Source organism: Lethenteron reissneri, chromosome 48 (assembly GCF_015708825.2).
Source record: "Lethenteron reissneri isolate LAM-NWPU_2019-01 chromosome 48, ASM1570882v1, whole genome shotgun sequence".
Lineage (NCBI taxonomy): Eukaryota > Metazoa > Chordata > Hyperoartia > Petromyzontiformes > Petromyzontidae > Lethenteron > Lethenteron reissneri.
The window spans coordinates 5,129,634-5,154,445 of NC_083826.1; the positions used below are offsets into that span (position 1 = coordinate 5,129,634).

Consider the following 24,812-nt stretch of genomic DNA (forward strand, 5'->3'; position numbering starts at 1 on the left):
TGTTTAACCAGGTGAGACCTCAAGAGACAATGCTCAGTTGCAATCGTGAATCAGCCCATCATCCCTGCCGCTGGGGCCGATAAAATTAGCACCACTTTGTGCGGAAGTCAACAGCGGTTGTCTCATGGATACACCCGCCATAGGAATGTGGAATTTCCACCACTGGCTCTGCAGCGCTGTAAACAGGAGAGGCGCAGTGACAGCCTCATCGGCACTTCATTGGAGCGGAGGGGAAAGAAAAAATAACCTGTAAAAACAAAGTTTTTCACTATAAATCCTTTATATGCGTGGCATCGGGGCGGCTAGAGTTTTTCACCTGAGGACTGCTGCTTGCGTTGTGGCCGAAACGTCGTGAGAATAATTTTATTATGTTTAATTTTGTATTATTTTATTATTTCCCTTCTACGTGACTTTACCGAAAGAACCAAGAAGATGAATCCCTGCATTCACGAAAGCTTTAAATCGAAATTTAACGTCTTATGCTGTACTGTACAGAGAGTCGATCACTCAGAGGTGCCTCTCTGAGTCTATGGAATCTCTGTGTGGGTCTATGGGTGATTCTATGGGTCTCTGTGTGAGTCTGTGGGTGATTATATGGGTCCCCATATGAGTTCAAGGCTTTCTATATGGGTATAGGTGTCCTTATGTGAGTCTATCGATCTCTAAGTGGATATATATAGGTCGCTACGCGAGTCTATGGGTTTCTATTTGAGTCTATGGGTCTCGATGTGAGTCTATGGGTCCCTATGCGAGTCTATGGGTCTCGATGTGAGTCTATGGGTCCCTATGGGAGTCTATAGGTCCCAATGTGAGTCTATGGGTCTGGATGTGAGTCTATGGGTCTCAATGTGAGTCTATGGGTCTCGATGTGAATACATGGGTCTCGATGTGAGTATATGGGTCTGGATGTGAGTCTATGGGGCCCAATGTGAGTCTATGGGTCCCAATGTGAGTCTATGGGTCTCTATGTGAGTCTATGGGTCTCAATGTGAGTCTATGGGTCCCAATTTCAGTCCATGGGGCTCCATGCGAGTCTTCGGGTCTCAATGCGAGTTTATGGGTCTCGATGTGAGTTTATGGGTCTCAATGTGAGTCTATGGGTCTCAATGTGAGTCTATGGGTCTCAATGTGAGTCTATGGGTCTCAATGTGAGTCTATGGGTCTCGATGTGAGTATATGGGTCTCGATGTGAGTATATGGGTCTGGATGTGAGTCTATGGGTCCCAATGTGAGTCTATGGGTCTCTATGTGAGTCTATGGGTCCCTATGGGAGTCTATGGGTCTCGATGCGAGTCTATGGATCTCGATGTGAGTTTATGGGTCTGGATGTGAGTCTATGGGTCTGGATGTGAGTCTATGGGTATGGATGTGAGTCTATGGGTCTCTAATGCGGGATTGGTACATCGCGTGACCGTGATTGATGGGGGCAGCTTGAGAAGGTCGTCATCCAGCAGTGGGTAGATCGTTGCCGATGATGATGAGCTGGTAGTTAGCGAGCCATTCGACGATGTGCAAGATGAATCTGAATTTCGTGGCCATATTAAACGCACTGGCAGCTCAGATGTAACCAATTTACACTGCGGCCTGTGAACTATTTTTATTTTTTCACTTCACTCCATCCGTCTGCAACACACGTGGTGTTATTCCGCGATGTAATCCCTTCAATATGGGCCAAGCAGAGTTTCTGTTCCTGATCCTTGAACTCACCCCACCTACCTCTCCCCTATCATCTCACTCTACTCCCCTCCACGCACTCTCCAACCTCTCCCCTCTCATCTCACTCTATTTTCCTCCACGCACTCTCCTACCTCTCCCCTCTCATCTCACTCTATTCCCCTCCACGCACTCTCCTGCCTCTCTCCTCTCATCTCACTCTACTCCCCTCCACGCACTCTCCTACCTCTCCCCTCTCATCTCACTCTACTCCCCTCCACGCGCTCTCCTACCTCTCCCCTCTCATCTCACTCCACTCCCCTCCACGCACTCGCCTACCTCTCCCCTCTCATCTCACTCTACTCCCCCCCATGCACTCTCCTGCCTCTCCCCTCTCATCTCACTCTACTCTCCTCCACACACTCCCCTACCTCTCATCTCACTCTACTCCCCTCCACACACTCTCCTGCCTCTCCCCTCTCATCTCACTCCACTCCCCTCCACGCACTCCCCTACCTCTCATCTCACTCTATTCCTCTCCACGCACTCTCCTGCCTCTCCCCTTTCATCTCACTCCACTCCCCTCCACGCACTCTCCTACCTCTCATCTCTCATCTCACTCTATTCCCCTCCACGCACTCTCCTACCTCTCCCCTCTCATCTCACTCGACTCCCCTACACGCACTCTCTTACCTCTCCCCTCTCATCTCACTCTACTCCCCTCCACGCACTCTCCTACCTCTCCCCTCTCATCTCACTCGACTCCCCTACACGCACTCTCCTGCCTCTCCCCTCTCATCTCACTCTACTCCCCTCCACACACTCTCCTACCTCTCCCCTCTCATCTCACTCCACTCCCCTCCACAGACTCTCCTACCTCACCCCTCTCATCTCACTCTGCTCCCCTCCACGCACTCTCCTACCTCTCCCCTCTCATCTCACTCCACTCCCCTCCACACACTCTCTTACCTCTCCCCTCTCATCTCACTCTACTCCCCTCCACGCACTCTCCTACCTCTCCCCTCTCATCTCACTCTACTCCCCTCCACGCACTCTCCTGCCTCTCATCTCACTCTACTCCCCTCCACGCACTCTCCTACCTCTCCCCTCTCATCTCACTCTACTCCCCTCCATGCACTCTCCTACCTCTCCCCTCTCATCTCACTCTACTCCCCTCCACGCACTCTCCTACCTCTCCTCTCTCATCTCACTCTACTCCCTCCATGCACTCTCCTACCTCTCCTCTCTCATCTCACTCCACTCCCCTCCACGCACTCTCCTACCTCTCCCCTCTCATCTCACTCTACTCCCCTCCACGCACTCTCCTACCTCTCCCCTCTCATCTCACTCTACTCCCCTCCACGCACTCCCCTACCTCTCCCCTCTCATCTCACTCTATTCCCCTCCACGCACTATCCTGTCTCTCCCCTTTCATCTCACTCTACTCCCCTCCACGCACTCTCCTGCCTCTCCCCTCTCATCTCACTCTACTCCCCTCCACATACTCTCCTGCCTCTCCCCTCTCATCTCACTCCACTCCCCTCCACGCACTCTCCTACCTCTCCCCTCTCATCTCACTATACTCCCCTCCACGCACTCTCCTACCTCTCCCCTCTCATCTCACTCTACTCCCCTCCATGCACTCTCCTACCTCTCCCCTCTCATCTCACTCTACTCCCTCCACGCACTCTCCTACCTCTCCCCTCTCATCTCACTCGACTCCCCTCCACGCACTCTCCTACCTCTCCCCTCTCATCTCACTCGACTCCCCTACACGCACTCTCCTGCCTCTCCCCTCTCATCTCACTCTACTCCCTCCACGCACTCTCCTACCTCTCCCCTCTCATCTCACTCGACTCCCCTCCACACACTCTCCTACCTCTCCCATCTCTGGGTAAAGTATGGTCAAACAACCGCGATGATTGACAGGTCGTTGGCAGGCCTTCATCCATCAGTGGATTGGCACATGGCAGTCGATCATTATTGCTGAATTCGGGCTGAGGTTTATGAGTGTGTGTGTTGGCAGTTTGCCTGCTGTATATCTTTAAAGAGCCTGCAAAAAACAAGAATGTTTCAGCAGACATGCCAAGGTCACCGCGCCTCTGATATATATTTAAAAAATCCAAACATCCCTTGAACTTGTTTTCATATCACGGGGTCACGCACTTGGAACGCTCTTACACTAAACTATTTTTTATTTTTCCAGGTAAGGCCCACTGAGCTGTATAGTTCGTTTTTCGATTGCGTCCTGCCAATCACAAATGATAGCTCTGCCAAGTGGCTTATCATCGCGTGGGAATTTATAGCAGCTAAACCCTCTGAACGCGTGCCGGTGTTGATTCTAAATGTGGAGGGGGGGAAACCCCGAAGACCTGGAGAAATATCTACGCGACCACGGGGAGAGAGAGTGACACACTAACTTCAAATATACAGCAGCAGGCGTCAGGGTTGGGATCAAACCCCACGACCTCCTGTATACCAGGCGAGGTAGTTAACATCTCCTAGCCACCGTGATGATAAAAGAGAGACACGCAAACTCCAAATACAGCAGCAGGCGTCAGGGTTGGGATCAAACCCCACGACCTCCTGTATACCAGGTGAGGTAGTTAACATCTCCTAGCCACCCCGGGATGTTGAGACTCAATGGACTCACGTCTGTATTGTGATAACTTTGTTGTTTTTGTTGTTTGTGCATTTGTTGTTGCTTTAGTGCCATTTCTAGATTTGTTTATTAAAATAGTTTTTGCTTGGTAGTTGTATAATTAATGTACAGCGGCATGCGATGCAATTATCACGAATAACTCTGCTATACAAAATGTAATCATAACGAATTGATTATCATCATCATCATCATTCACTGGACAGATCGATGCATCGTGGGATCGCGAGAGGCGGCGACTGATTGGAGGGTGCTGGGGGGGAGAGGTGGTGGGAGGCCTTCATCCAGCAGTAGATAGCTCATGCCAGCTGTAAGTGCTGCAGCAGCTGCAGCAGTCACCGCTGCGGCCTTGCTGATGCCGCGGTTCGATTCGTGCTCATCGGCGAAGAGGGGGGGGGGCAGGGGGGCTGGCGGGGGGGGGCTTCATCCAGCAGTGGATTGAACACGGCTGACGACGACGATGATGACGGGAGATTACGGGGAGAGCAGAACGCCAGGTCTGGGTGGTTTCCAGTCTCCCCTCCACTCAAGTGAAGGGAAACTCTGCACCATGATGACAGGCTTGTTGAGTGTTTTTTTGCTGTGAATCTGTTCTGCGTGGGTGAGATCGCGTGGGTATAACTGCGTCGTTAAACCCGCCACCACCCGGCACAGCCGATCAGTAAAGGGTTTGTCACGTAAACAGAACGCGCCGGTTAGTTACTACTTCGGCGTTTTGACAATGGGTTTTACTCAAGGCCGTAATTATAATGTATATTGGGGGGAGATGTGTCACACAATATTCAAATATGTTCAAAATGTCCCCGCCCAATATATTGCTATAAACTCGATTTCTGTTTATATGATTGTGGTTATGGTTGTACTTTATTAATCCCTAATCTCTGCCATGACATACAATGAAACAAGAAAAGGTAAAAAATAAAAAACAAAGCAATGTAGTACAATACACTATTAGACATTATTGTAAATAAAATAAAATAAAGTCCATCCCATGTGTTAGTGAATTTTTTAATATTTTAGGCAGGAAATGGCAGGAAATTAGTTTTCAAATTTAGATTTTTTTTTTCTGGGTTGGGACCCCCAGACCTCCTGGAAGATTTGGTCCCCCCCAATGATGACTCTATGGCTACGGCCTTGGTGCTCTCCCCGTAATCTCCCGTCATCATCGCCGTCATCAGCCGTGTTCAATCCACTGCTGGATGACGGCCCTCCCGACAGCCACCGCCGCCACCTCTTCGCTGGCATGTTTTGTCCACGCGACAAACCTCACTAATGGAACTCTGCCGGGTGGTGGCGGGTTTAACGACACACTTATATGTACGTGATCTATCCCAAACCCCATCCCCCCCTATATTATGGTTAATATTGGTCACGAAAGCCACATTGAGCTCTGAACGTCTCTTGGGCAACATTGACCCCAACACGACCTGCCCCCACTACCCCCCACTCCACCCTCTCCTGACCCCCCCCCCCTCCCATTACCCATCCGTGGGACCAGAGCCCAAGCTGAGGTCTCGACAAGAGATATAATCGGGCGGAATTTAAATATTTGTAACCCAAAAAAAACACTGTTTCCATTCCGCACGCCCGTTTACAATAACCGCCAAGTCTTGCGTGAAAACCATCGCGTTATACCGGCCCCACCACCACCACCACCACCACCACCACCACCACGTGTTGACCCCACCACCACCACCAGCACCACCACCGCGTGTTGACCCCACCACCACCACCAGCACCACCACCACCACCACGTGTTGACCCCACCACCACCACCAGCACCACCACCACCACCGCGTGGCTGACACCACCACCACCACCAGCACCACCACCACCACCACGTGTTGACCCCACCACCACCACCAGCACCACCACCACCACGTGTTGACCCCCCCACCACCACCAGCACCACCACCACCACGTGTTGACCCCACCACCACCACCAGCACCACCACCACCACCGCGTGGCTGACACCACCACCACCACCAGCACCACCACCACCACCACCACGTGTTGACCCCACCACCACCACCAGCACCACCACCACCACCACGTGTTGACCCCACCACCACCACCAGCACCACCACCACCACCGCGTGGCTGACACCACCACCACCACCAGCACCACCACCACCACCGCGTGGCTGACACCACCACCACCACCAGCACCACCACCACCACCACCACGTGTTGACCCCACCACCACCACCAGCACCACCACCACCACCGCGTGGCTGACACCACCACCACCACCAGCACCACCACCACCACCACCACGTGTTGACCCCACCACCACCACCAGCACCACCACCACCACCGCGTGGCTGACACCACCACCACCACCAGCACCACCACCACCACGTGTTGACCCCACCACCACCACCAGCACCACCACCACCACGTGTTGACCCCACCACCAGCACCACCACCACGTGTTGACCCCACCACCACCACCAGCACCACCACCACCACGTGTTGACCCCACCACCACCACCAGCACCACCACCACCACCGCGTGGCTGACACCACCACCAGCACCACCACCACCACCACCACGTGGTGACCCCACCACCACCACCAGCACCACCACCACCACGTGTTGACCCCCCCACCACCACCAGCACCACCACCACCACGTGTTGACCCCCCCACCACCACCAGCACCACCACCACCACGTGTTGACCCCACCACCACCACCAGCACCACCACCACGTGTTGACCCCACCACCACCACCAGCACCACCACCACCACGTGTTGACCCCACCACCACCACCAGCACCACCACCACCACCGCGTGGCTGACACCACCACCACCACCAGCACCACCACCACCACCACGTGTTGACCCCACCACCACCACCAGCACCACCACCACCACGTGTTGACCCCCCCACCACCACCAGCACCACCACCACCACGTGTTGACCCCACCACCACCACCAGCACCACCACCACGTGTTGACCCCACCACCACCACCAGCACCACCACCTCGTGTTGACCCCACCACCCCGACCACATGTTTGGCCCCACCACCACCACCACGCGTCCGACACCACCACCACCACCACCACGCGTCCGACACCACCACCACCACCACCACGCGTACGACACCACCACCACCACCACGTGTCTGACGCCACCACCACCACCACGTGTCTGACACCACCACGTGTCTGACACCACCACCACCACCACGCGTCTGGCACCACCACCACCACCACCACGCGTCCGACACCACCACCACCACCACCACGTGTCCGACACCACCACCACCACCACGCGTGTCTGGCACTATCTCCACTCCGCACCAAACGTGGGTCTCGACCGCCGTGCGATCGACCGCCTGGGTCGCCACCCCCGTCCCCACCTCCCGCGCCGTGCCACCGGGGCCGCAGCTACCTCCACGAGGGCGAAGTGATGCTCCAGGGCGCGCGAGTACTCGGGCAGGCCCAGCTGCTGGAGCCACCACGACGTCGGTAGATTACGCATCGCCCACGGCTGTTGCGCCCCTCTGTTGGCGATACGACATCGCCATGATCATCATCGGCATCATCATCATCGGCATCATCATCATCATCATTGGCATTATCATCGGCATCATCGGCATCATCATCATCGCCATGATCATCATTGCCATCGCCATGATCATCATTGTCATCGCCATGATCATTATCATCATCGGCATCATCATCGGATTGATTATCATCATCGGCATCATCATCGGCATCATCATCATCGGCATCATCATCGCCATGAATATCATTGTCATCGGCATAATCATCATCATCGGCATGGTCATTATCATCGGCATCATCATCATCGGCATCATCATCATCATCGTTAATACGATGACGCGTGACTAAGCCCCAGTGGCGTAGTAGCGACATCGTCAGGTCAAGGGGCTACGTCAATCGGGTCAGGTGGGGCCCCACCATGTGACTAGTCTCGCACGCTCGCAGCCTAGAGTCTGTCTGTCTGTCGCCGCTCCGCTCACGGTCTCCAACACTTAGCGCTGTGGGGGGTGGGGGGGGGGGGGGAGCCGCTCTTCGTCTTCGCACAACACGCGGCCACGGCAACTCCGTGTGGTGGTCACCTCTCTGCGTGCCCGCGACGTCGGACCGCTCGCATCGAATTGCAATAAAACGTGGAACGTGAATGAAAAGCATTTTCGAAAAAGTGAAATTAAGCCGCGTTTTAAGTAAGTTTTTCATTACTGTTGGAAACAAATCTCACGGTGATTGTCAAGGGGGCCCCAACTCGTAGCTTTGGCAAGGCACCCCCCCCCCTCTTGCTCCCCCCCATGCGAATTACGCTACAGCTCAGCCCATCATCTCTTGAGGGACACTAAAATGAAGTACCAACTTGGTGGAGAAGTCAACGCTGGCTGCCCTATGGATGGAGTGGGTAGTGGTAGTGATGATGATGATGGTGGTGGTAGTTGTGGTGGTCGTGATGATGATGGTGGTGGTTGGTAGTGGTGGTGATCGTGATGATGATGATGGTGGTGGTGGTGATCGTGATGATGATGATGGTGGTTGGTAGTGGTGGTGATCGTGATGGTGATGATGGTGGTGGTAGTGGTGGTGATCGTGATGGTGATGATGGTGGTGGTAGTGGTGGTGGTCGTGATGATGATGGTGGTGGTTGGTAGTGGTGGTGATCGTGATGATGATGATGGTGGTGGTTGGTAGTGGTGGTGATCGTGATGATGATGGTGGTGGTTGGTAGTTGTGGTGATCGTGATGATGATGGTGGTTGGTAGTGGTGGTGATCGTGATGATGATGGTGGTGGTGGTAGTGGTGGTGATCGTGATGATGATGGTGGTGGTTGGTAGTTGTGGTGATCGTGATGATGATGATGATGGTGGCTGGTAGTGGTGGTGATCGTGATGATGATGATGGTGGTGGTAGTGGTGGTGATCGTGATGATGATGGTGGTGGTTGGTAGTGGTGGTCATCGTGATGATGATGATGGTGGTGGTTGGTAGTGGTGGTGATCGTGATGATGATGGTGGTTGGTAGTGGTGGTGATCGTGATGATGATGGTGGTGGTTGGTAGTGGTGGTGATCGTGATGATGATGGTAGTGGTTGGTAGTGGTGGTGATCGTGATGATGATGATGGTGGTTGGTAGTGGTGGTGATCGTGATGATGATGGTAGTGGTTGGTAGTGGTGGTGATCGTGATGATGATGATGATGATGGTGGTTGGTAGTGGTGGTGATCGTGATGATGATGTTGGTGGTTGGTAGTGGTGGTGATCGTGATGATGATGGTGGTTGGTAGTGGTGGTGATCGTGATGATGATGGTAGTGGTTGGTAGTGGTGGTGATCGTGATGATGATGATGGTGGTGGTTGGTAGTGGTGGTGATCGTGATGATGATGATGATGGTGGTTGGTAGTGGTGGTGATCGTGTTGATGATGATGGTAGTGGTTGGTAGTGGTGGTGATCGTGATGATGATGATGGTGGTGGTTGGTAGTGGTGGTGATCGTGATGATGATGATGGTGGTTGGTAGTGGTGGTGATCGTGATGATGATGGTGGTGGTAGTGGTGGTGATCGTGATGATGATGGTGGTGGCTGGTAGTGGTGGTGATGATGATGGTGGTGGTTGGTAGTGGTGGTGATGATGATGATGGTGGTGGTGGTAGTGGTGGTGATGATGATGATGGTGGTGGTGGTAGTGGTGGTGATCGTGATGATGATGGTGGTGGCTGGTAGTGGTGGTGATCGTGATGATGATGATGGTGGTGGTAGTGGTGGTGATGATGATGATGGTGGTGGTTGGTAGTGGTGGTGATGATGATGATGGTGGTGGTTGGTAGTGGTGGTGATGATGATGATGGTGGTGGTTGGTAGTGGTGGTGATCGTGATGATGATGGTGGTGGTTGGTAGTGGTTGTGATCGTGATGATGATGATGGTGGTTGGTAGTGGTGGTGATGATGATGATGGTGGTGGTGGTTGGTAGTGGTGGTGATGATGATGATGGTGGTGGTTGGTAGTGGTGGTGATGATGATGATGGTGGTGGTTGGTAGTGGTGGTGATGATGATGATGGTGGTGGTTGGTAGTGGTGGTGATCGTGATGATGATGGTGGTGGTTGGTAGTGGTGGTGATCGTGATGATGATGATGATTGTTCTTTGCCTGGCACTCGCTGCTAGGCACGTCTCGTTTGTTTGTGGAGTTTATTTTATTTAATAACCGAGCCCATATTTTCCATCCAGCTCGCAGCAAAATACTTTATATTATATTTTTATTTTTTTAAAACTTTATATATGTAATTTTTTTTACTCGAGAAGCAAGCTCAGGTAGAATAGGGGGAGTGATAAACATGACTTTTCGCAGGTGGGACAGCCGTGCATCGTTTAAGAGTTTCGCGGGGGGCGACGTCGTTTCATAACGTTGTCCGACGTTTCGCTCCCCCACCCCCCACACGCTTGTGGGCTTCCTTAGGAAGTTGTCGGGAAGTATTGGGGGATTTTTTTGTTCGATCTCCAGGTCAGGTCACGCCATCTCAACAACAACAACAACAGCAGCAACAACAACAAACTTGGCACGAGTTGTAGCCGTGCGCTGTTCGATGGCCCGACGTTTCGGTCCAGGTGCCGGCAGCTTCTTCAGGAACTGAATTCGGTCGTTTAAAATTGTTTTCAACAGGAACCCCGACTCTGCTGATGAGACTAAAGAAGGTGGAATCCAGACCAGGGTTTTCAACAAGAACCCCGACTCTGCTGATGAGACCTAAAGGTGGAACCCAGACCAGGGTTTTCAACAGGAACCCCGACTCTGCTGATGAGACTAAAGAAGGTGGAATCCAGACCAGGGTTTTCAACAAGAACCCCGACTCTGCTGATGAGACTAAAGAAGGTGGAACCCAGACCAGGGTTTTCAACAAGAAGTCCGACTCTGCTGATGACACTAAAGAAGGTGGAATCCAGACCAGGGTTTTCAACAAGAACCCCGACTCTGCTGATGAGACCAAAGAAGGTGGAACCCAGACCAGGGTTTTCAACAGGAACCCCGACTCTGCTGATGAGACTAAAGAAGGTGGAACCCAGACCAGGGTTTTCAACAGGAACCCCGGCTCTGCTGATGAGACTAAAGAAGGTGGAACCCAGACCAGGGTTTTCAACAAGAAGTCCGACTCTGCTGATGACACTAAAGAAGGTGGAATCCAGACCAGGGTTTTCAACAAGAACCCCGACTCTGCTGATGAGACCAAAGAAGGTGGAACCCAGACCAGGGTTTTCAACAGGAACCCCGACTCTGCTGATGACACTAAAGAAGGTGGAGCCCAGACCAGGGTTTTCAACAAGAACCCCGACTCTGCTGATGAGACTAAAGAAGGTGGAACCCAGACCAGGGTTTTCAACAGGAACCCCGACTCTGCTGATGACACTAAAGAAGGTGGAACCCAGACCAGGGTTTTCAACAAGAACCCCGACTCTGCTGATGAGACTAAAGAAGGTGGAACCCAGACCAGGGTTTTCAACAAGAACCCCGGCTCTGCTGATGAGACTAAAGAAGGTGGAACCCAGACCGGGGTTTTCAACTTCAACAAGAAGTCCGACTCTGCTGATGAGACTAAAGAAGGTGGAACCCAGACCAGGGTTTTCAACAAGAACCCCGACTCTGCTGATGAGACTAAAGAAGGTGGAACCCAGACCAGGGTTTTCAACAAGAACCCCGACTCTGCTGATGACACTAAAGAAGGTGGAACCCAGACCAGGGGTTTCAACAAGAACCCCGACTCTGCTGATGAGACCAAAGAAGGTGGAACCCAGACCAGGGTTTTCAACAAGAACCCCGACTCTGCTGATGAGACTAAAGAAGGTGGAACCCAGACCAGGGTTTTCAACAAGAACCCCGACTCTGCTGATGAGACTAAAGAAGGTGGAACCCAGACCAGGGTTTTCAACAAGAACCCCGACTCTGCTGATGAGACTAAAGAAGGTGGAACCCAGACCAGGGTTTTCAACAAGAACCCCGACTCTGCTGATGACACTAAAGAAGGTGGAACCCAGATCAGGGGTTTCAACAAGAACCCCGACTCTGCTGATGAGACCAAAGAAGGTGGAACCCAGACCAGGGTTTTCAACAAGAACCCCGACTCTGCTGATGAGACTAAAGAAGGTGGAACCCAGACCAGGGTTTTCAACAAGAACCCCGACTCTGCTGATGAGACTAAAGAAGGTGGAACCCAGACCAGGGTTTTCAACAAGAACCCCGACTCTGCTGATGAGACTAAAGAAGGTGGAACCCAGACCAGGGTTTTCAACAAGAACCCCGACTCTGCTGATGACACTAAAGAAGGTGGAACCCAGATCAGGGGTTTCAACAAGAACCCCGACTCTGCTGATGAGACCAAAGAAGGTGGAACCCAGACCAGGGTTTTCAACAAGAACCCCGACTCTGCTGATGAGACTAAAGAAGGTGGAAACCAGACCAGGGTTTTCAACAAGAACCCCGACACTGCTGATGAGACTAAAGAAGGTGAACCCAGACCAGGGTTTTCAACAAGAAGCCCGACTCTGCTGATGAGACCAAAGAAGGTGAAATCCAGACCAGGGTTTTCAACAGGAAGTCCGACTCTGCTGATGAGACTAAAGAAGGTGGAATCCAGACCAGGGTTTTAGCTTAAAGCAAATTCTGCTGGATATAGTTAAGTAATGTATTTTATATGTATATCTATATTAATATACAGCTCGTGTGTTCCCAATTTAAAGTCTGGCATGTGGGACGATCATATTTTACTTTACTTTTTCCATCTGCAATTCATCTGATCTTATTCCAAAATGTAATCGATTTTATATGGAGCGATCACATTGTGTCAGTAGTTAGGTGGATGAGTGGGTCGGTGGATAGATGGATGGATGGATGAGTGGTTAGGTGGATGAGTGGGTAAGTAGGTGGAAGAGTTGGTAGGTGGATGAGTGGGTAAGTAGGTGGAAGAGTTGGTAGGTGGATGAGTGGGTAAGTAGGTGGAAGAGTTGGTAGGTGGATGAGTGGGTAAGTAGGTGGAAGAGTTGGTAGGTGGATGAGTGGGTAAGTAGGTGGAAGAGTTGGTAGGTGGATGAGTGGGTAAGTAGGTGGAAGAGTTGGTAGGTAGGTGAATGCGTGGTTAGGTAGGTGGATGAGCAGATTGGTAGATAGCTGGATGAGTGTGTAGGAAGGTAGGTGAATGAGTGGGTAGGTAGGTGGACCAGTGAGTGGGTAGGTGAATGAGTGGGTAGGTAGGTAGGTGGACGAGTGGGTAGGTAGGTGGATGAGTGTGTAGGTAGGTAGGTGGACGAGTGGGTTGGTAGGTGGTCGAGTAAGTGGGTAGGTGAATGAGTGGGTAGGTAGGTGGACGAGTGAGTGGGTAGGCGAATGAGTGGGTAGGTAGGTGGACGAGTGAGTGGGTAGGTAAATGAGTGGGTAGGTAGGTGGATGAGTGTGTAGGAAGGTAGGTGGACGAGTGAGTGGGTAGATGAATGAGTGGGTAGGTAGGTGGACGAGTGAGTGAGTAGGTGAATGAGTGGATAGGTAGGTGGATGAGTGTGTAGGAAGGTAGGTGGACGAGTTCAGTGGGTAGGTGAATGAGTGAGTAGATAGGTGGACGAGTGAGTGGATAGGTGGATGAGTGGGTAGGTAGCTACTGTAGGAGGGAATGAGTGAGTATCTGTATCCGCGTTAACCATAACCGGTTGCGCACTCATCAAGACTCGGAAATTGTGTTTATCTTGGAAGACGTGGGATAAACACAGCGGGGATCATAATTGCAGCGCGCATCGCACAAACACTGGGAAATGAACCCATCATTATCGTACACAATGTTGTTTGGAATTCCTCCATTCCTTAATTATCCGTCGCGACCACAACCCTCCCCCCCCCCCCTCGTCTTATTTTTATAATCATCACGTTCCGATGAGCCCGATGCGTGGAGACGATATTCATCTCCCGAGATATCGTCTCTCGCTGTTTACTCGCTCTGTAAACACTGCCCCGCCCAACCCGGCGCCCCCCCCCCCCACGCCCCCCCCACGGCCCCCCTTAATTGTAGTGAGGAGTCAAAAGTGAACACCGCCCACTGGGGTGACAGTCGGGCGAGAGACCGTTCGGCTCCCAAACTTTCCAAACTAAAAACGAATTAAATTTTGACGCAAAACTTTAGTGACCGCAGGAATTCGTATTCGATGGTTCCTTCGGTTAAAGTCGCGTAGATAGAAAAAAAAGAACAAGAAAATAATACAAATAAAATTAATAACAATATCACGACGTTTCGATCGCAACACAAGCGGTCGTCATCAGGAACGAGCGCCTGTGTTGCGATCGAAAGGTCGTAATATTTTATTCACTTTAGTTTTATTATTTTATTGTTATTTTTTTCTATCTACAAAATTCCCACTCGTTCACCTACCCACTCACTCGTCCAATAAAACGTCCAATAAAAACACGTAAAAACATCTTTTACACCTAATAACGCCCACCGAGCTAACGTATAGTAAGCTCTTTTTTAAAGAAGTGACCTACCGAAATCAATACATGATGACTCAACGAGGTGGGGTTATCATCATCGCGTGGAAAATTATAGCGGCAGCCAAATACTCTGAACGCGTGGTTGACGTTGATTCTTAACGTGGAGGGGAAAAGCCGGAGGACCCGAAGAAAAATCCACACCGCCACGGGGAGAGAGAGAGACACGCAAACTCCAAATATACAGCAGCAGGCGTCAGGGTCGGGATTGAACCCACGACCTCCTGCACACCAGGCGAGGTAGTTAACATCTCCTAGCCACCGTGATGATGATAAGAGAGACACGCAAACTCCAAATATACAGCAGGCGCCAGGGTCGGGATTGAACCCACGACCTCCTGCACACCAGGCGAGGTAGTTAACATCTCCTAGCCACCGTGATGATGAGAGAGAGACACGCAAACTCCAAATATACAGCAGGCGCCAGGGTCGGGATTGAACCCACGACCTCCTGCACACCAGGCGAGGTAGTTAACATAGCGCCCAACATTTCGCCCCGCCGTCGGCGCCACGTCCGACGTTTCGCCCCGCGTACCGAGAGAAGTGCTTTCCTCTACGGCGGCCGTCTGGAACGCTCTCTTCTGTCCAATATTTGGAAGTCACTGGGAGCTGCGCACTTTTGAATAATCGTCTAGATTGACGAACTCATTTATTTACATCTGCTTGTTGTCAGCACGGTTGCCTACGTACGGTGCAAAAGAAGTTCAACATACATACTAAGCTGCTCGCGTAGCTGAATTCACTTTTCCGAAGGCCCAAAAGACCGATCTCGTTGTGAACTCACAGGCGATGGAGTAGAAAGCAGCAACTGCCATCATCATCTTCTTCATCAGTTCAACACGTAAGGCTTTCGCGAAGCAACATTATTCATAATAAAGGCTTCTTGGGCTGAAACGCGTAAGTTTGAATGTGTCGTAACCCGCCACCACCAACCAGTAAGGTTGGTCAGGGAAACAACACTTGCCAGTTCGTTACAACGTCAGCCCACCGGTGTGTCGAGTACGACGTTTCGTTGGCGATTACATCCAGCATCATTGTAAATGTTGTGGATTTACGCTCCGACACAACGGCTGTGTCGGGTGGTGGCGGGTTTAACGACACATTTATATTTCAATTTAAAGCTTTCGTGACTGCAGGGATTCATCTTCTTGGTTCTTTCGGTAAAGTCACGTAGAAGGGAAGTAATAATATAATAAAAATAAATTATAAAATAATAATTATATTATATTATTTTATTATATTAATTTATTATATTATTATATTATATTATTATATTATTTTATTATATTGTATTATTATATTATTATATTATTATTTTATTTTATTATGTTTTATTTTTATTATTTTATTACTTCCCTTCTACGTGACTTTACCGAAAGAACCAAGAAGACACATTTATACTCACTCGACCTGGCCCAGAAAACCTTTGTAACGAGAATCTTTATTATCACCACCGCCACCATCACCCCGATCCTCCCACGCTAAATAACCAACAATGGATATTGTGAAGGCTTGCCTGGGCCTTCAACGGCTTAGCCATTGTGTTGATGCCACGCGTCAAGGCAGACCACACCTGGGCCACCAGCGCCACCAGCCACCACACAGACGGACGATGCCACCACGACCACCACCACCATCACCACCACCACCATCATCACCATCACCACCACCACCACCACCATCACCACCACCACCATCACCACCACCACCATCATCACCACCACCATCATCACCACCACCATCATCACCACCACCACCATCACCACCACCACCATCATCACCACCACCATCATCACCACCACCATCACCACCACCACCATCACCACCACCACCATCACCACCGCCGTTTCCTCCACTGACCCCCCCCCCACAAAGACCACCCACCGCCCACAGACTTTTTGTGGGCAAGCCGGCACGGCACACGATGGGGGCGATGTAGCCGCAATACCACGCCCGGCCGCCTTTGTCTCCCCCAGTGGTGATGTTATATATATATAGACCCACAGCACCAGGTACTTATTTGAGGCTGAATTAACCTAGGGGAGGCCCACGACCGGTTCAGATTATCGTCACCTGGTGTTGGTGGCCGTGAGCGGAAATCGAACCCGGGTCGCCACCACCGGCTTCGTAGCTCGGTGCGCCAACAGCTGCGCCACCGCTCCTCCCACCCCTCAAAGACAAAGGCCCCCCGTAAAGCCTTCATAGACTGTTAGCGAGTAACACCGGTACAGCACACGAGGGGGTGGGATAGCCCGTACCGTGCTCGGTTGCTAATGTCTCCCCAGTGGCGACGTTTACACATCGCACCAAGTACCCATTTGAGGCCGAGTGGACCTAGGGGAGGCCCACGACCGGTTCAGATTATCGTCACCTGGTGTTGGTGGGCGCTGGTAGAGGCATCTCGCGGTAATCATTTGAAACTCTACGCCCCGCCTTTTCAAGTGGTAAGAGTGTCATTCATGGGCGGTTCGTGGTTGCAGAGACATCGCGATTTCAAATCGGGAACAGCCTGTACTTCCGCGATCTAACCCAAGAACCTTGGCTATGAGCCGAGGTTCCACTCACCGCTGAACACTCAATGGATATCGATCTCACGCGTACAAAGACAAAGGTTCCCCCCGCATAGCCTAAGCAGACTGTTGGGACAAGTGCTGTTAGCGAGCGCCTATGAAGGTCGGTTGGTGAGTGGGTGATGTTAGAAAGTTAAACAAGGTTCGTTTTATTTGTATTTTTTTAAAAGTGATTTGTTTACATTTCGTTCGTTATTGTAACGTTTGTGACCCGCCCCATACTGGACATCTGTGAAAAATATCTTAATAGCTCATCGGATTCCTCCAGTATGAATAAATATTCTTGAGTCCTGGGTGTGTGTGGGTCTGTCTCTCTGGCGGTTCGTAGTGGCCATGTCGTAGACACTGAAGCCAGCGACGCCCTGAGCCTGGGTTCGACTCCTGCACGTGGGAGTCTGTCTCGTTCGCGTGGCCGCGTGAGGTTCATCACAGAGCACGCACGCGAGGTCCCATCATGTCCGTGCATCGCTGCGCACGCCGTGGCTGGCTTCGTTATCACGGGGAGGCGGACCTTGAGGCTTGAGCGAGAGGTGAGAGGCAGGTGAGAGGCAGGTGAGACACTCTTAGTTTTTTCGGTGAAGTCACGTAGGTAAAAAAATTTAATTAATGAAAATAAAATAAAAAATCACGGCGTTTCGGAGGCAACACAAGTCTCCGTCATCAGGTGGGACCGTCACAGCCAGATTTGCTGTATCAAGGCAGGTGAGAGGCAGGTGAGATACTCTTAGTTCTTTCGGTAAAGTCACGTAGGTAACAAAAATGAAATTAAAATTAATAAAAAATAAAATAAAATCACGACGTTTCGGAGGCAACACAAGTCTCCGTCATCAGGTTGGACCGTCACAGCCAGATTTGCTGTATCAGGGCAGGTGAGAGGCAGGTGAGAGGCAGGTAAGACACTCTTAGTTTTTTCGGTAAAGTCACGTAGGTAACAATAATGAAATGAAAATTAATAAAAAATAAAATTAATAAAAATCACGACGTTTCGGAGGCAACACAAGTCTCCGTCATCAGGTGGGACCGTCACAGCCAGATTTGCTGTATCAAGGCAGGTGAGAGGCAGGTGAGCAGAGAGGGGGGGGGTGGGGGTCGGGGCAGGGCTGGAGATGGGGGGGGGGGGTTGGCCCAGGGGTGAGGGGGTGGGGGTAGTAAAAAAGTGGGGGGGGGGTTGAAGTAGAAGCTGCTCAGAAGAGGAATCCTGCTCCTCCGCATGTCACCGTCTGTCAAGGAGTTGAAGGCCCGGCCGGGTAGAGTGGGGGGGTGGACAAGGTAGGGGTGGGGGGGCAGGACACGTGCGTGCGAGGCCCTTAACACGACTCTGGGACCCTGGCTGATTTACAACCCTCAGCATTTTTGTTGGCAAGAGGCGTCGTGTGTGTGTGTGTGTACGTGGAGTCACGTGGTGAGCGCTGCGCTTGCTTGCTACGAACCTGGCGACCCGAGTTCGATCCCCGCTCACGGCCGCCAACACCGGTGACGATTATATGAACCGGTCCTGGGCCTCCCCTGGGTCGACTAAGCCTCAAATGAGTACCTGGTGCGGTGTGTAAATATCGCCACTGGGGGAGACAAAGGCGGTCGGGCGTGGTGCTGGCCACCAACCCCCCTCGTGTGCCGTGCTGGCCTTCATAGGTGCTCGCTAACAGCACTTGCCCCAACAGTCTGTTGAGGCTATACGGGGGATACTTGCAGCATCAGCAGTATCATCACCATCATCACCAGCAGCATCAGCAGCAGCATCATCATCAACAGCAGCATCACCAGCAGCATCATCACCATCAGCAGCATCATCAGCAGCATCATCATCAGCATCATCATCACCAGCATCAACAGCATCATCATATGCAGCATCATCAGCAGCAGCATCATCACCAGCATCACCATCATCATCAGCAGAGATTGTCGAATATCCTGAGCCAGTAACCCCTGAGAACCTGGGTGCTGAGTGGTTACCCTACCACCGTGTCCTGGTGCCATGGATTGACTGACTGAGATGACTGGCAAATGCACCGCCTGTTGCTCCCCACTGAGCCAACTTCATGCGTTTTAACCGCCTGGCGATTTGCCCGTTGTTGTGAGCGTCGCTCCTCTGCCCTCCATTGTTGCTGGAGGGCGACTGCCTCCAACTGCCCAGCAGCGTCCTTCACGAGCCTCCTCCTCCTCCACAGAGACCGATCTTGACATTGCTGGTACCGGTCATCACTCAGCTCCACATCCTCCTGTACCACTCCATCTCTTCTCGAGCCCGTGCCGCACCCGTTTATCCCCCATCTCTATCCGTGAAGGGACATGCATGGCGTAGTCATTCAATGTGCGCGTTGAAATCGATGGCTATGCAACGAAAAAATGAGAAAGCAAATCAATATTCATCGACGCCCAAATCGAATTGCAACCCCCGGATCGTGAAAATGTGTCGAATTGGCACGGGGAAGACCGGTTACATTGGCGTAGGCGCGAAGGATGCTTTTCATCGGAGTTTAACAACTCATGATTTCGGATATTTAGAGATAATTCAGAGTATTTTTTCCTTCAAAAAATGTTCCGCATTAAGTTTACGTTACGTAGCAATTGAACGCAACTTCCCGCTGATAAAAGTGACGTCTCACCCGACGCCACGTGACCTCCATCGGCTGCAAAATGGCGGCCGTGACGCCATTGTTAGAAACGCCCCTTCCTGTGACGTCACTATTTTGGATCGTCCGAAATCCCCCCCACCCCCCTACCCCTCTCCCAAATAAATTCATATTTCTCACCTTAATTTGAAAATTGGAAACACTTAACATTCATAATAAAGGTTTTTGGGTTAGATCGCGTTATTTATAAATGTGTCGTAACCCTCCACCACCCGACACTGCCAAACAGTAAAAAATTGTCACGTTTACAAAGGACAAATATTCTTGGTTCTTTCGGTAAAGTCACGTAGAAGGGAAATAATAAAAAAAAACATAACATTCTCACGACGTTTCGACTGCAACACACCTGATGATGATTGCTTGTGTTGCAGTCGAAACGTCGTGAGAATTGTATTGTTTTACATATTTTTTATTTTATTTTTCCCTTCTACGTGACTTTACCGAAAGAACCAAGAATATGAATCCCTGCAGTCACGAAAGTTTTAAATAAAAAAAGGACAAATAGTTCACTACTTTAGCCCACCGGTGTGTTGAAGAGTGAATCAACATCATCTAAACTTTAAGTACGACGTTTCGCTGGTAATTACATCCAGCTTCATCGGACGATTTGCCAGAATATTGAAGCCCTCACTTGCTCCCGGTCTTAAATAGAGCAGCAGCAGCAGCAAGGGTAACGTCATCATTCAATTCATTCAGGTACGGTGATTCGAGGCGGAGAGGGGGGGTATTGTAATTCTATAATAGATTGGTAATCTTTGATTTAAAGCTTTCGTGACTGCAGGGATTCATCTTCTTGGTTCTTTCGGTAAAGTCACGTAGAAGGGAAGTAATAAATTAATAAAAATAAAACATAATAAAATTATTCTCACGACGTTTCGGCCACAACCCACAAAACCTGAGGACGGCTGCTTGCGTTGTGGCCGAAACGTCGTGAGAATTATTTTATTATGTTTTATTTTTATTATTTTATTACTTCCCTTCTACGTGACTTTACCGAAAAAACCAAGAAGATTGGTAATCATTCAATTGTTATTCACATTGCTTACTGTAAAGTAAAAAAACGTTAAATCATTTCCACCCCCCCCCCCTACCCCATCTCCCGAGTCGCCCGATGCACCTGGCCGGCTCTGCTTTGGGTGAATTTCAACCGTGGATTTACAGAGATCATTGGCTTAGACGTTGGATGTCACTCGCACACATCTCTGTGTAAGCTCCAGACCAGTTCTGTGGGTCGGGGACGGGGACCGGTGGGACGGGGGAATTCAGGCGATCTTTACGAACCGCGTGGCCCCATCACCTGGCCTCTTGGCAAGTGCGTAGAGCTTCCCGGCAGCTCTACGGAGCCCCCCCCCCCAACACACCCCATCCCCACCTCCAACTTTCATACAATTAAACATCTCCCCTGTAAGAGGTCAAAAGCGCAGACCTGCAATTGCTTGCTCGCACCACTGCTGGCGGAAATGCATCCGCGTTATATTATTTTGGTCTTTCGGTAAAGTCACGTGGATAGGTTCAGAGAACACAAGCGTTCGTCATCAGGAAGAGCGCTTGTGTTGCGATCGAAACGTCGTAGTTTTTGTAATTTTTTTGTTATTTTCTTCGAACCTATCGACGCGACTTTACCGAAAGACCCAAAGAATATTAATTCCTGCAGTCAGGAAAGCTTTCATTTAAGATGCATCCACTTGAGTTAGCTCAATAAGTGTAGCCCCCCCCCCCCCACTTTTAGTTTATGTATGTATGTTGAACTTCTTTCGCACCATACGTAGACAACCGTGCTAATCGGAGGTGCGGGGGAAGGACAGCGAACTAAACACAAAAAGTAGTCCTAAAGAAATTAGTTCTCAACCTACATGATTTGAAAGTGCATGGTTCCAGTGGCTTCCTAATATCGGAAGAGCGTTCCAGACGGCCGCAGAAGCGCATCTGAAGGCTGCGAGGATGACCAGAGTTTGCGTGATGATGGTTTATGTTGGGAAGACCCACACTTTAACCCACCGCACTCAACGCGATTGCATTCTGGCATGCTATGGCGGTCACCCGACTGCTTGCTGCGAGGATGACCGGAGTTTGCGTGATGATGGTTTATGTTGGGAAGACCCACACTTTAACCCACCGCACTCAACGTGATTGCATTCTGGCATGCTATGGCGGTCACCCGACCGACCACTGTCCAGGCTCAAACCTGCTGAGCTTCCGAGATCACAGCGCATTCCACGAGTGATTCAGTGGCAGTGATGCCGTACACAAATTCCGTAACGCAGCGTGATGCGTAGCACCGAACACTGTGTGAGCATAACTCCGTCCTGCAATCGCGTTGTGGTCCATCAGCCGCCGATTGAGCTTTGCAGAGCGGCAATTGTCAAGTAGCAATCGGAGTAGAGCAAAATCACCGGTGCTGAACATCCCAAATCCAGACATCGCGGGGTCAGACACTCACCTGGGTCTCTCCGCTGACTCGCAGTGACGTCTTCAAGGAATGTCCACTGCTTGTGTGAACTATGTTTTAAATCAATAAAAATAATAATGGTTATAACTCTTATAATCCTGCATTTAAATTAAAATCGAGGAGAGTTTGAACGTGTGTGAAACATAGCTTAATAGCTCATCGTATTCCTCCGGTATAAATAATTTTGAATAACACTCAGGATGTTTGAGCAGCAACGCAGCTCGTTAGGTTCATGTAACGATTGAAAAAAAAAATTTTTTTTTGAACGCCTGATGTTAAAATATATCTATATATAAATTTAACAAAAATCCGTTTGACACTTTGGTGAGATTTGTGCGCAACGCCCCGACTGTCGTGGGGCGATGCCTCCCGCCTCGGTGAGAGCTCGCTCTTAACTCGGGCGTGCCGGCGGTCGGGAAGTTAAATCCCAGTCCGCCTCCACCACCTCCCCCACCCACCATCGCTAAACGGTGACCTACCCCCCCACCCACCCCACCCGCCTGCCCCACCCCCACCCCCACCCACCCGCCCCCCCACCCCACCCACCCCCCCACCCGCCTGCCCCCCACCCACCCGCCCACCCGCCTGCCCCATCCACCCACCCACCCACACGCCCGCCAGCCCGCCCAAAGACAAAGCTCCACCCCCGTGTAGCCTTAACAGACGGTTAGGGCAAGTGCTGTTAGCGAGTAGCAGCACCTATGAAGGCCGGCACGGGGCATGAGGGGGTGGGTGGCCAACACCACGCCCGGCCGCTTTTGTCTCCCCAGTGGCGATGCTGGCTGCACACCGCACCGGGTACTCATTTAAGGCTGAGTCGATCTAGGGGAGGATGCCCAGGAACGAATCAAGATAATTATCGTCACTGGTGGTGGCCGTGGGCGGGAATCGAACTCGCGTGGCCGGGTTCGTAGCGCGGTGCGCGAACCGTTGCGCCAGCCACCCAATCATCGCCAAACTGTGACCCACCCACGGGAGGGGCGTCCCCAGGGGTGACCCCAAGGGATATCGTCACCACTGCGGTGGCTAGGAGATGTTGACTACCTTGCCTGGTATACAGGAGGTCGTGGGTTCGATCCCGACCCTGACGCCTGCTGCTGTATATTTGGAGTTTGCGTGTCTCTCTCTCTCATCATCATCATCACGGTGGCTAGGAGATGTTAACTCTCTCGCCTGGTCTACAGGCGGTCGTGGGTTCGAGCCCGACCCTGATGCCTGCTGTATATTTGGAGTGTGTGTGTCTCTCTCTCTCTCATCATTATCACGGTGGCTAGGAGATGTTGACTACCTCGCCTGGTATACAGGAGGTCATGGGTTCGATCCCGACCCTGACGCCTGCTGTATATTTGGAGTTTGTGTGTCTCTCTCTCATCATCATCACGGTGGCTAGGAGATGTTAACTACCTCGCCTGGCACACAGGAGATCGTGGTTTCGATCCCGACCCTGACGATGCCTGCTGTACATTTGGAGTTTGCGTCTCTCTCTCTCTCTCATCATCATCACGATGGCTAGGGAAATGTTAACTCTCTCGCCTGGTATATAGGAGGTCGTGGGTTCGATCCCGACCCTGACGCCTGCTGCTGTACATTTTGAGTTTGCGGTGTCTCTCTCTCTCCCCATGGTCGCGTAGATTTTTCTCCGTGTCCTCCGCTTTTTCCCTCCACGTTAAGAATCAACGTCACGTGTTCCCAGTATTTGGCCACTGCTACGCACGTCCACGTGACGACGATGAACCGCTTCGTTGCGTTATCCATTTGTGATAGTCGGGTGGCTCTGTGTGGGCCTTACCTGGTACAACAAAAAAACTAAAAAGAGTTTTTAGTTTTATAGCGCTACTGCCCGCCCCCCGAGAGAACTGCAATGCCCCTGGCATCGCTCAGGAATGGAGTTTTATTTACCCAGCAAAGTGTCACCGAGTGTCAAGACTCGGAGGGCTTAATGGTTATTGTTGTGTTCGTGTCAACGTGGATCGCCGCTCCTCGTGCTCAGAGCAGAAGTCTCCCCGGCTCTGATCTTCCCCGCGAAGCCCACTCGCGCATCCGCGCAAAACCAATTTATACAATTTTTGACATGCGTTTTTCTGGATTTTGTTGTTGTTATTCTGTCTCTCGCTGTTCAAAGAAACCTACCATTAAAATTATAGACTGATCATTTCTTTGTCAGTGGGCAAACGTACAAAATCAGCAGGGGATCAAATACTTTGTTCCCTCACTGTAGATGCCGGTGACACTCGATGCAACAAAAATGGGAAACTTCAACAACAAAGTTGTCTAGCAGCGTGCGGTTGTTGGCCATCCAGCGCCAGAGGTCGCAAACGGGTTTTG

At 51.2% G+C, this 24,812-nt stretch overlaps 1 protein-coding gene across 1 annotated transcript in view; it reads right to left on the bottom strand.

Moving 5' to 3' along the window:
* Window positions 1–22,785, bottom strand: part of LOC133354622 (breast cancer anti-estrogen resistance protein 3 homolog) — a 126,605-nt gene extending 103,820 nt beyond the window's left edge. Inside the window, exons 1-2 of the mRNA XM_061571620.1 lie at window positions 22,479–22,785; window positions 7,716–7,827 (exon numbers count right to left, since the gene is read on the bottom strand). Coding sequence (XP_061427604.1) covers window positions 7,716–7,805 — 90 coding nt within the window. The 5' untranslated portion in view covers window positions 7,806–7,827; window positions 22,479–22,785. The remainder of the gene's footprint in view (window positions 1–7,715; window positions 7,828–22,478) is intronic.
* Window positions 22,786–24,812: the final 2,027 nt, after the last annotated feature.